Source organism: Vanacampus margaritifer, chromosome 1, assembly GCF_051991255.1.
Source record: "Vanacampus margaritifer isolate UIUO_Vmar chromosome 1, RoL_Vmar_1.0, whole genome shotgun sequence".
Lineage (NCBI taxonomy): Eukaryota > Metazoa > Chordata > Actinopteri > Syngnathiformes > Syngnathidae > Vanacampus > Vanacampus margaritifer.
Window position 1 is genome coordinate 50,036,162 of NC_135432.1, and position 13,651 is coordinate 50,049,812.

Genomic DNA, 13,651 nt, shown 5'->3' on the forward strand with positions numbered 1-13,651 from the left:
CCTTTTGGGCTGTACTGTAATAATGTCATATTGAGGCTATTAGGGATGAAGTGCTTTTCATAGGCTATCCATCGCAGCAGGGAGATTACTCTTTTTTTTTTTCTCCCTCAATATATTTATTGAATTTTCCACAAATTTTATACACACAAAAACGTGCAAAAGTGTCATCATACATTCCGCCAATTCATCATATACAAACCATACTAACAAAATTAAACAAAAAAGGAACAAAAATACATTTCAGATAAATAAAAACTCACTTCAGGGAGAGGCTCAATATTCACATGTCTAGAGCAAAACAGTCCAAAATTCAAGAAGTACCTTGTACAATCGATAGAGTATTCAGGCCCAAGATAACTCAAAAATGGTTGTGAATTGGTACACTTTGTGATGTAAAATGTTCGTCAGAAATTCTAAAGGAATTGATTTCAATATTACATTACAGCAACCAGTAACAGAAGGGCTCTTCTCATTAATCCACTGTAACAATATATTCTTTCTTGCAGCAAAAGTAAGAATGTTATACAACTTTTTATTGGCTGCCATAAATAAACATTTGCTTGGGAGACCCAGGATCAAACACACTGGATCCCTTTCCAAATCTACATCAAGGGAGATTACTCTTAAATTTTTAAAGGTCACACTGACGATATATTTATTTTTGTGTATCTCCATCCCACCATCTGCAGTAAGGCTTTAAATTTGCCTTCCATGAACAGCCTGCTCTAAGTTATGACATTTTGATATAACATTTGCATCACCTCAATATACTACTGCCCTCATTTGTGCAGAGATTCGAGAATGTCATACCCTCTCTGTTCTTTCTCAACTGTAATGTTTCAGATTAAACTGTTGGCTTTTGATAACCTACTCAATATTTGAGTTACGTTATTCCATTGTCAAAATAATGAAGACTCTGTCAAAGAACTTCTCTGAATACAATTTCCAATAACTTTGTAAACCTTGATTAAAATTATCATACAGTTTTACAGTTTTGTTTTATTAAGTTGTCCTCAACATAATTACGTTTTTTGTGTGTATTCCATTCAGTCTGTTTAAATTGTCTGGCTTTGATTAGGTGATAAAATAAAACATATGGATTTGTTTTTACATTAAGTTTAGCTTCTGTCCAAAATAGAAACCATACATTTCGTTAAGTCCTTCAAGAAACAGGACATTAACGGCAAAAAGTTCGATACCAACGATATCTGTTCTCCCATAAGCGCTATCTAATTACTTGTGCAGCGAGTTCAGTTAAGATTGTGAACAGAGAATTTTGGTCAAAAGCCTAACAATGTCTGTCCGTCCATTCCTTGAAGGATCTTCCAAGATGGCGATTTTGCCACGTTTACAATCCTTTATTGGGGAGGAGGGGTGACAATTACTCGTAGATTTTCGCTACCCAAGCTCCGCCCTGCTGGTTGACTGTACATTCACTAAGCACATGAAACAGCATTTTCCCTCAACACGTGGCTAATGTGCCATATTTTGGTCATGGTACTCTTTACGCTGCACTTGTGAGCAGAAGCCTAATTCCAAACCAATGATGTCCAATTTCATGTTTTTCTTTCTTTATGCTGCCATGTTGCACATATCAGAATTATTCCACTTGAGAGAATTTTTTTTTGAAATTGTGTCACTTGAACATGCAGAGTAAATCTGGCTGTAGTTAGATGTTTAACCTTTAAATGTCTAACATATCAATACAATGTTTATAGTACTACTGTACAATGTAGGCGCTTTGTTGAAATGTTTCTTCCTTAGGTGGACCTCACCAATCACTGTGGTTTCATGGGAGGACTTCAGAGGAACCGCAGTACTGGCCAGACCACACCTTACTATGCCACGTCTACAACAGAGGTCATCTACCATGTCTCAACACGAATGCCACATGACCAGGACCACAATCTCACCAAGAAGGTAACCAACACCTCATCATCTCTTTATCTTCATTCAGGACATGGTTGTAGGGGAATCCATTAACAGTATGAAATGATTATATTTATTTCTTATATGTGTCCTCCTACAGGTGCGAAGTTTAAATTAAGTTCATGTCAGATGCCATTAAAGACCCTGTAAAATGAACTCAGTAGTTTTTCTTAATACATTATACATGTTTGAACATAATTTCTGAAATCATGTACAAACTACATCATTCCACGGCCTCCAGAAAGCCTGTTAGCCTGCGAGCTAGCTGGTGGTTAGTGCTTTTCATTGCATGGCGGAAAAGCCTGATGACTCACTGGGATATTTTCTAATCACTGGAGGCTTTAAGAGGATGTATTTTCACGGCTAAAACATACAGGGATATGTAGCCGAAAGAGCTGAGAGAAGAGCTTGGATTTTTAAAATTTTGAACTCTTGTTTTATATACATACTTTTTTTATAATTTATTTTATAAAAAATTCAAATTTAGCACGTTTGTTAACTCATTCACTCCCAGCCATTTTCACTGAAGCAACCCCCTTCACTCCTGGCTGTTTTACTGGATTTTGACTGATTTTGCAAAGCCCACAGAATATTGTTCAATTGCTATAAAAACATGCAACCTACCAAAAGAAAGATTAGAGTCTCTGCTTTCATCAGGAAAAAAAAGCTAATTTCTATCTGTTTCCGTTTTGCAGAAATTAGCATTAGAATATAGCTAAGCTTCATCATCATTCACAAATCTATTTAGAAAGAGCTTTTTTTCAACATTGCCCTGTTGATTTCTTTTACTTTGCTACCACCTCCTGGCCGTTTTTGTATTAACTACCATTTCTTCAACCGTTCGTTGCAGTTGAGAGACTGTATCAAAGCCTTCTGTATGCTCTAGCATAAAAAAAACATTTAAAAAAATGTATAAGTATATGCGTATAAATTTGTCTTTGGGACACTCAAAACATTTAAAATCGAACATATTTATACGTTTTTGGGAGCAAATGAATGTCTTTGGCGTGTCAAATTTATAAGAAAGTTTTATTTTCATTTTACTGAGACTGAAAGAAATTTTTGATTTTTTTGTGGGTCTGGAGAAGTTTCGACAAAAAACAAACTTACTATTAACTTACCAAACTAAAACTAAATTAAACTTATTAATGTTACTGTACTTAAAAAATCATGTAATGTTAAACCCAACTTTAGTGCTAACACAATACATGTTTGTTACAATGTGATTCATCATGATTTACTATCCAAAGGGCTGTGTGACCCTAATGTAGGGGTTATTTTATTTCTTTAAAATTCATTTTTTTTATCCAATTGGTAAAAGATCCATCCCAGTGTAATGCATCACCCGTTAATGGCATTCCAAATGAGAGTGGCTCACATGCACACAGACCCCGTTTGTGTCATTGTTTCTCAAACGCTCCAATTTTCAAGCAATGATTTATTGCAGTTACATCTGTATTTGCGTATGGTGTTGAATTAGCGTCAGAGCAGGCAGGTTTAGTGTGTTTGAGATGGTGTACGTGTTTGTGTGCACACCTGTCAACCCCCAGGCAGTGGGCACTCTGCACATGGCCGTAATGTCCCTTTAATCAGATCAAACTTCCTGCTTGTCGGCCTATCATGTCGCTGCAGGCTTCTGATTGGATTATCGCTGCCTGGTGCAGCACCATCCATTTCCCTGATCAGCTGATGGCTCCATCAAACAGACATACTCATAGACATGCACATGAACACACACACACAGAAAAGGCGTGACGCACAAACCGCTTTGAAAGGCTTCAGCTCATGAGGACAAGAAAAAAAAATGGCTGATTGATAGTTAAAAGTACAGCATATGCATAAACACCTTCTTTCATTTTTATTGATCATGCATTTACTTGTGACTTTTTGTTGACCAACTGACAATATATACTGTGTGTACTTATATGTAGTGCCCTCCATAATTATTGGCACCCCTAGTTAGGTTGTTTTAAAACATAAAAGCCTTAAAATAATCTCATTTTTTATTGCAGAAGCAAACTTTCATACTGAGAATTACCACCTGCAAAATATTAGGAACGGGCAAGTATAAATAGCAGGTGTTGGTCTCGACCCGATACCGATACACAGCCATATTTCAAGCTATCAGTACTCCCATTTTTTTTTATCAGGAGCTAAAGGCATACTTGTCATACAGATGCCCATACAACCATATATTTTGATCTGGACTTTTTCTGGCCACTCGATTAGTAGGAGTTCCAATTAATGTATTTATTTAAATCCATTTTAGGTAGTTGATGAACAATTGGAAAAAAAGATAATATAAAATTGCCATTAATTTCATTTAATTTTAAGGAAAATAATTTAGTGGAATATAAAGGTCTTTTTTTATTACCTGTCATTGTTATTTTTGTTATGTATCAAGAGTATTGGTATCAGCAACTACTCGTGAGTTGAGAACTTGTATTGGTAGCAGTGTGATCGAACATCCCTACTAAGTATATGTTTGTCTTTGGAACTTTGTTTTTGTACTAGCATATCGAAAATGCTCAGAGTTGGGTCTGAACTAGAGCTGTCAAACTATACATTTTTAAAATCAGATTAATCACATCTTATAATTTTGATTCATCACTTAACTCATTCACTCCCAGCCATTTTAACTGAAGCAACCCCCTTCACTCCCGGCAGTTTTTCCTGGATTTTGACAGATTTTGCAAGGCCCACAGAGTATTCTGTTCTATTGCTATGAAAACATGGAACCTACCAAAAGAAAGATTAGAGTCTCTTCTTTCATCAGGAAAAAAAAGCATACTTGTATCTTCCGTTTTGCAGCAATTAGCATTCGAATATAGCTAAGTTCCATCATTATTCACAAACCTGTTGAAAACACTGCTGAAAAGAGCTTTTTGCAACATGGCCCTGGTTGATCTCTGATACTCTTCTGCCACCTGCTGGCCGTTTTTTGTAATAACTACCATTGCTTTATCGACATTTTCAGGTCAGAAGCTGCATCAAAGCCTTCTTCTGTTTGCTCTAGCACAAAAAAACATTTTAAAAAAACGTATAAAAATGTTTTTGGAACCATGGCAATATTTAAAATATAATATTTATACGTTTTTGGTAGCAAATGAGTTAAAAAGGCTTTTTATCAACATTGTTTGCCTGCCAAATTTGAAGGGCAGAGTTATGTGTTAATTCTTTCTACATTTAATGAGGATGTGTTCCATTTTTTTGATCCACTGCACACTTTCATCCTCCTCTTTTTCTAATCACTTAATTACTTGCATAATTTTAAATGTAAAAAAGAAAAAGGCCCCAATATTTGAATGTTATATGCTATCATTTATTAAATGCTATGCTTTTAATGCATGCAGTTATGGTTATTGCTCAATAGTGGTAGACCAATATGTATTTTTTTTAAGACCGATACTGATTATTAGTAGTCAAGGAGGCCGATAACTGATATTTCAAGCCAATATTCATTTGCAGTAAAAGAGAAAATATTAGCGTCAAAATAAAAACAATTTCTTTTAATTTCAAACATATAAAGAATTGATAGCTTTATTTAAAAATTATAACAAAAATTTCAGGGAGCTTCTAGAATCATCAGCATGTGATAAGTTAAAAACTAAGCAATATTTCCCTTAAGTTTTCTACTGTAAATACAAGTTTTTTATTTTATTTCAACATAATTTCATATTTATTTATTTTTAGTTTTTAAATATAAAAAATGTAGTGAGTTCCCAGTGTCAACATCATTTTTTATAAACTGAAAATTTTAATAAATCCATAAATGAAAAATTTCCTGTATCACACTGAGCGACAAATGCATGTGAATGTAGATAATTTGGGGTTTTCGTCAGGGTCCGTAAAAGGTTTCAAAAGATCTTCGCAGACAGTGAAAAATTTAATACAGACGCTCCCCAACTTACGAACGAGTTACGTTCCGAGCGATCGTTCGTAAGGTGAATTTGTTCGTAAGTTGCTTCAGTGCTATATTTTGTATTATAATTTATGTTTAAAGAGAATACGTACAGTACTGTACTACGTATGTTAGAGAGAGAGAGCGAGAGACACACACAGTATGTACATGTACGTAATAAGATAAATAAAATGAAGTTTAACTTACTTATGGAAGATGTACTCGATGCTTAAGGATTTGATGGAGGAGGAGGAGGATTTTATATCATGAGAGGTTCTTCGTCGTCGCTGGAATGGGCTTCAAAAGTTACTTCCTCCTCCGTAACTTCAATGTAGGAAGAAGTTGAGGGTCGCGGAGAAGAAGATGAGGGTTGATGAGTATCTTCCTTGGAGGATTTACTAGAAACTGGCCGAAAGAAGCGATCTAACTACGATTGCACAGTTTTCTTCTTTTTTCATCATAAATGATGCGGTAGCACTGTATGGCATCATTCAATTGATTTGCAACCTTTGTGCAACGTTCAATATTTGGGTCTTGCTGCTCGAAGAGTGCGATGGCTTTATCTATGAGCGACAGGCGTTTCTTCTTCTTCCTCCTCCTCGACACGTTGCTGAGCCTCCAATGCTGGGTGACAGCGCCAAGCGTCGGTATTAGCGGCGGAAAGAAGCACTACAGTACTTGGAAAAAGGTGCGCAATAAAAAATCTAACTTACAGCATCTCTTTCTGAACATTTTTTGACCTGCGCGCATGCGCGCAGACATGTTCGTATATACCGTTGTTCGTAACTCGAATGTTCGTAAGTAGGGGAGCGTCTGTATGTTCAAAATGTCTTTGTGACAAGTAAAAACTGACTGTGAACATCTTCCAAATCCTGATGAAAACCCTAAATTTGCTACGTTCGCAAGCATTCACAGCTCGGTGAGATACCAACTTCAGATTCGTAAAAAGGCCGATGCCGATATCTGTCAAAATACCAAATATCGGCACTGATAATCGGCCCGGCCGATAATCGCTCTATCCCTATTTCTCAAACACAACACAACCTGTGCTACTTTTAAGGTAACAAGACAGGGGGATAAGGTGGTTGGTTTATCTGACATTGAGGTTAATGGCAGCCCTGCGTATTGCAAATGCACACATGCTTGTATACACGCACACACAGATGTTCCTATCTCTATTCTTGTCCATACTCCATCTTTCCAGAGCTTCACTCCATCTTCTTGTCCTTTCTCCATCTTCACACATTCACTCAATCACCCTCACGGCCAAACGTTGTGCACACACAGATACATGTATACACAAGGAATCTAAAACCTTGGATGTATGATGGATGGATATACCCGATGTAGCTCACTGTGCAACTTTCATATATTCTTGGGATTGAATAGGTTCATACTGCACAGAATAATTTTGTTGTGTATTTTGTTCAAATTGCAGATCAGTATTAAAGGGGGAGTCAACCCACAAATGTTCTTTACCTTAATATGTTCTATTTAGCTCCACTAGGATTAATATCGCGTTTGTGGAATATCAGTTAAAGAGCACAATCCACCTGTTTTTGTCCATCTCGGGCGGCCATTTTGTCACTTGCTGTCAACTGAAAATGACATCAGTGCCGAACGGCTCAGGTAACAACCACTCACGACTCACCTGTTTTCTGAGGCTGAGCTGTAATTGGCTGTTACCTGAGCGCTGAACAACTGTGATGCCATTTCCAGTTGACAGCAAGGGGCAAAATGGCTGTCCCCTGAGACGGAGAAAAATGGGTGGATTTTGCTGATCACTTTATATTCCACAAACGTAATATTAATCAGAATGTGTTAAGATTAGTGGGGTGCATAGAACATATTGTAAAGACAATGTTGGGGTTGTCTTCGACTTTAATCTTTATTATTTAGCTTCCTGTCTTGACATGTCCCCATTCTTCCTATCCTCTGTCCAGCTGAGACACCTGGGTAATGACGAGGTTCACATCGTTTGGTCGGAACATTCCAGAGACTATCGGCGAGGCATCATCCCGACAGAGTTTGGTGACGTGCTAATCGTCATTTACCCCATGAAAAACCACATGTATTCCATCCATATCCTCAAAAAACCGGAGGTATTGGCAATCCATTTATTTGAATTTAAATTAAGTGAAATAACCAAATAATGCATTTTCTTTTTTTTATGAAAGATTTTCTGAGGTTCCTTTCTATCTTCACTTTTTAAATTATTTGTCAGCGAGCAATGGATATTTTTATGTTTAAAAGAACACGAACTGAGATTAGTTTTACTCTATTAGCATGTAGACAAATAGAACAGCTGATTTTTTTTGTTTTTTGTTCTAATGAAATACACGTAGAAATCATTTGAAACTCTGTAATGCTCAGAATCTGACATGGAGAATTCATCCTTGAAGAAGGATTAAGGTGTTGAATTGGCAAACTTTGTAATTGGAAAATATGGAATAAAAACAAAACAAACATACAATACGACCAAGTGAACCACATTTTACTGAGGATGCAAATGGGTCAATGAATGTTCATTATATATGAAGACTAATTTAGTTGCTTCGGGATAATAAAAATTGAATTGTATGCTTTAGAGCTGTCAAAATTTATTGATTAATTAACAAGTAATTGATTATCAAATTAATTGACAACTATTTTAATAGTGAAGTAATAATTTTGAGCCATTTTTTAATCAAAAATTGTCCGCTGATTTCTGTAGTCCTTCCTGAAAAAAGACTGATTATCTTCTGTGTTTAATCAAAATAAGACCATTGCAAACATCTGTTTTTACGTTGGAAAACATTGACCTGTTTTTTTTTGTTATGTTTTTTGCTCATTCACTGGCAGCCATTTTGACTAAAGCAGGCCCCTTCGCTCCCGGCTGTTTTACTTGATTTTGACTGATTTTGCAAGGCCCACAGAATATTGTGTTATATTGCTATAAAAACATGGAACCTACCAAAAGAAAGATTAGAGTCTTTTATATTTCTATCTGTTTCTGTTTTGCAGCAATTAGCATTAGAATATAGCTAAGTTTCATCATTATTCACAAACCTGTTGAAAACACTGGGGAAAATAGTTTTTTTTTTGCAACATGGCCCTAATTGATCTCATATACTCTGCTGCCACCTACTGGCCGTTTTTTGTAATGACAACCATTGCTTTAAGTGACCTCTAAAGGTCAGAGGTTGCATCAAAGTATTTTGTATGCTCTAGTGTCTAGCATTAAAAAAAAAAAAAAACATTAAAAAAACATGTAAATACGTTTTTGGGACCATGGTAATATTTCAAATAAAATGTTTTTATTTTTATACGTTTTTGGGAGCAAATGAGTTAATCACTATACGAATGAGAAGTACGAAATAAACACCAATCACTGGTTAAACAGGAATTGGGAATAAATGCTTTTGTAATACACTTTGATGCAAACTTAAAATGAATCTGATTAATTGATTGGATGGATAAAATGGATAGATGAATCCATTGCATGATTTTAATTGACATATTTACTCTCTCATGAACTTTTAAGGCAATTCTGTCGCATTGCAGTTGAAAACTGTATTTTGCTAAAAGCGCATGGTCATTGCAGACGACACAGATATGCATCCAGATTGTCTGACAATCCAGAGAGATGCTGCTCTGTTTTATGTTTTAGGTTCGAGCACAGACATTAATACCACAGCACTGATAATGTAACTCTATTTTAAACAAGACTTAACGCAATAAAAGTATTTTTTTTTCTGTGTGACATAGATACCACAGCAGTAATAACATAATCCTCTTCTGTTTCATTCATCCTTCAAGCAAAAATATTGAATTATTGTGAATCTGAAAGCAAGTTAGATAAGATATTTTCTGCGTTGTTGTCCTGAAAGCACTGTATTCAGGCATGGATCAAACAGGCTGGGGATCTGGTCTTCAAATTGATTCAATAAAAAAAAAATTCTCTTGGGTGGATTCCTTAAGCACAATATCAAATTGAATCTGCATCTGAAACATAGCATCAATTGAATAGTATATCATGAAAACAACTTCCTCAAAACTTTGACATCATTATATTTCAGAACTGTTAAGAGGATTTTTTCTTTGACAAACAACAATTAACTGTTCATTAACTTATTGATGTTATGCCACTGAAATAGAATTGTTCTGTCTATTGCATGTGTCACAACATATTTTGTCATTGTAGGTCCCTTTTTTTGGTCCACTGTTTGACGGTGCCATAGTGGACATGAAGATTTTGCCAACAATGGTCAGAGCCACGGCTATCAATGCAAGTCGGGCACTGAAATCTCTCATTCCTCTCTACCAGAACTTGTATCCTTTTAAAAACCTACTCCGACATGGAAGAATTGGACGTTGAAATGTAAGTCACTAAGCCTTTTTATTTGTCATTGTCATGTTCATGGACAAAGGGAGGGAAGGATTCAGCATTTCAAAAAGTTCGGGTCATTGTTTCCCACTTCCCAGCAGGACATATTAGAATTGCAGTGCAGTGTGTTTGATATATCCACATGGGACAAATACTGTATAGACGTCTTTAAAATTGTTTAAAAAAATTCTTACTCCTTGGCTTCCTGAATTAAGATGCTATATTCTAATTGGGTTTTCATCGTGTATTCTGTAAATATAATCAGCAAAATCAGCACTTTATCACATGAACAAAGAACAGAACCGCATTGTTCCCTAAATATTTCAAGATATTATAAATATAACTCAGGCGTCACACAAAGGATGCAAGGGGTAAAGTAACTTGACCCAAAAATAATGTTGCTCGTCCCTTCAGTTGAATGTATTGTGTGTATGTGTGGAAAATTGTGCAAGGACTGAAAGACAGGTGTGCATTCAGCCTGTCTGTATGATCGTAAGTGATGGCACTTTCATCAATTGTTATCGATTACTTTTCCTTCGCAGTTTCAAAATAAGTGCTCTTGTACTCAATGCTCATTAGTGGACATACAGTCGTACTCTCTTGTCAAAAAACAGTCAGGTGCAGGGCTTCACTCACACTTTTATTCACCAAATATGTGCTGGTAGTTCAGAAAATGTAAAACGTTAAAAATTGTAGTAGCTCAATGTACCGACAGCACCAAAAGCACACAGTCTGCTACATTTGAAATAATCTGTGATGTGTGTCTAATTTAATTGTTTTCAAATGAATATCTGTAAAAAAAGATATTTAATTTTAAACATATCGTGTAGGAGGGTTTTCTTTTAGCTATTTCATTTCATGAGTGTAGTATTTAATAGGGCCCGACCGATTAATTGGCCTCCGATTATAATCGGCCGATTATTCCCCTTCAAACACCGGCCAAAACAATCAGCCAATTGGGGCAAATGGCCGGTTATTTTCCCCTTAAAACGTTATCATCAAAGAAACCCGAAGTTTCCGATGCTGTGAAAGTACCCTGAATGCACCATTTTGCTTGCATAGCATTAGCAACTAGCAAGTGTGGAGCGTTATTCTGGTTATTCTGTTGTCTCTAAACATCCTTTAAGGTGTTTAATGACACTGCAGTTGGGGTTAACTGTAAAACTAAACACACAACGATAAGAATTACATCCACTGTATATTTAAATTAGTGCTGTCAAAGTTAAAGCATTAACTGATTAATTAATCGCAAAAAAATATTGCATTAATCATGAATTAACGCAGATTAATCGCACTATTAATTTTGACCATAGATTATCCTTTAGCGTGACAGCGGATGGCTACGTTTGCACAGGTTGTTTGAGCAATAAACATAATTACATGCATTAAAGTAAAGCATTTAATAAATTTTTGCATATGACATTTAGAAGATTTGTTCATCATCTTTTTCATTTGGGGTAATTCTTTCCCCATTTTAAAATATGCAAGTAATTTATTGATTAGAAAAAGAGGAGGATGAGCGTGTGCAGTGGGTCAAAACATTTTGAAGACGTCCTCATAACATTAAATGTCAAAAGAATTAACACATAACCGGTGCTCCTCAAATTTGGCAAGATAAAAATATTGATTAAAAAAAGCCTTTTTTTATTAAGTGATTAATCGTGATTAACGAAAATTCTAAGATGTGATTAATCTGATTAAAAAATGTAATCGTTTAAATACAAACCATGCTTCGTTTTTAAAACTTCACTAGCCTAGCGCTAATGCTAAAGAAGAAGATCCCATTCAAATGCTAACAGGAAGTTAGCATCGACTTGGGTTTTTTTTTCCTTCCTTCAAATAATGAATAGTCACACACAAATGCTATGGGAACACCATTTTGTGCATTAAATATGTTTTTGAATAATCAGCAGATTAATTTACATTTGATATACATATGTAAATGTATCACATTTTGAGAATTAGATCATGGAAAGCTCAGTAATAGCATTCTAGTTTGTGCCAGTGCTATTGACTGTTCGCTATGCCGTTAACACTTTTCAGTGAACTAGCACATGTGAAGGTGGGAGGTGGGAAACGTGTGGGGGGGGGAAATAGAAGCATTGGGGGAAGTTCTAAAGAATCCATTTTGTTTTGCGTCCAACTAGTAAGATATAGTGGAGAGATAGTGAGCGACTCGGTTAGGGGCTTTAGCTTCTAGCTGAGACCTCCATTGCAATGTGTGTGGACGTGAGGCAATGTGCATGTAACTTCTGTCACATATCTGTGACTTGAGGTTGTCCATGTGTGACATGTTTGTGTAAGGTGTAAGGTTTGTGCACATCTATCCATACGATTTGTAGGACTGTGAGTGATGTCACACGTTACACACTGGTTTAGAGGTGTTTGTGTGTCTGCTGGTGTCCTGGTGAGTATTGATTGGTGGCAGCAGCAGGTCGATGCCTCTGACAGCCTGAATTACAGTAATCAGTCATTATTGACTCTCAGTCTCTCGACTGCACACACGTCTTTCGTCCTCAATGTCTCCACATCTGTCACGTCTTTGTTGCCTTTTCTCACTCCTGTGCGTCATCCTCTCATCTTTTTCCACATGTTGTCCCGTTCGTTGTCGTTTCTCATTCCAAGATGAGCAATGCGACCGTCGCTGGGCTTGCAGGGAGCTGCTTGGAAGTGGGTGCTAATGTCCACCCGGACACAAAGATGAGCTTTGATGGTCAAACCCATTTGAACTAGTAAAGGATTATAATTGATTTTCAAATGCTTACAGATCAGTTGTACTCTGATGTAACAATTGGAGTTAACTCGATCCCTGTTTTTTGCATTCTCTGCTTTACCCTTCTCTGTTCTCTGGTTCCTTTTTATAAGTTGTGTTGTCTGGATTTTATTTGATATAATCACTTTCTTTCTATTATCTTATTCAATAGTTTGTTCCTCTTCCATGGAGATTCATTCACTGACGAAAAATGACAGAAGAGAAGTGACTTCTTGAATAAATGAATGAGTAGTTCTTGAATGAGTCAGACATAACAGATGTTCAAATAAAATGTCTAACATAGGTACACTATAAATAAATAGATTAGTTTAAATTAGGGGTGTCAAAATGAGTGCGTTCATTTTGAGTTAAAATTCCTTTAATGGAAACAAAAAAAAATTCAACGTTCGATTAATGATCGCCCCTTACTTGGAAAGCCTGTACTGTGGGAATTCCAGTCACAACGCAGCAGACACGTTCACGTCAAAATTTAGCAGTAATTATTTTGATGATAATGCTTAGGTTTGCGGGAACTGGGGTCAAATTGTATTTTACAATTTAAAAAATGTGCAGAATTTCACAAGTTACTTCATGTTAAAGATTATATAGCTCTTAATATGAAAAGAAAAATGCACTGAGCTGTTGTCTTACAAATGCAATAATGCCATCTAGTGACAGAAAATGACCTCAACACAAATCAATA

General features: G+C 36.0%; 1 protein-coding gene across 11 annotated transcripts in view; it reads left to right on the plus strand.

Annotated features, from left to right (window-relative positions):
• Positions 1 to 13,651, plus strand: part of ralgapa1 (Ral GTPase activating protein catalytic subunit alpha 1) — an 85,835-nt gene that overhangs the window by 45,716 nt on the left and 26,468 nt on the right. For all 11 annotated transcript variants that reach the window (XR_013295196.1, XM_077574170.1, XM_077574333.1 and 8 more), the window contains 3 exons: positions 1,765 to 1,920; positions 7,774 to 7,932; positions 10,014 to 10,141. Coding sequence is in view for 10 of the 11 variants with exons in the window: in XM_077574170.1 (XP_077430296.1) it covers positions 1,765 to 1,920; positions 7,774 to 7,932; positions 10,014 to 10,141 (443 nt within the window). In the remaining variant the exon portion in view is untranslated. The remainder of the gene's footprint in view (positions 1 to 1,764; positions 1,921 to 7,773; positions 7,933 to 10,013; positions 10,142 to 13,651) is intronic.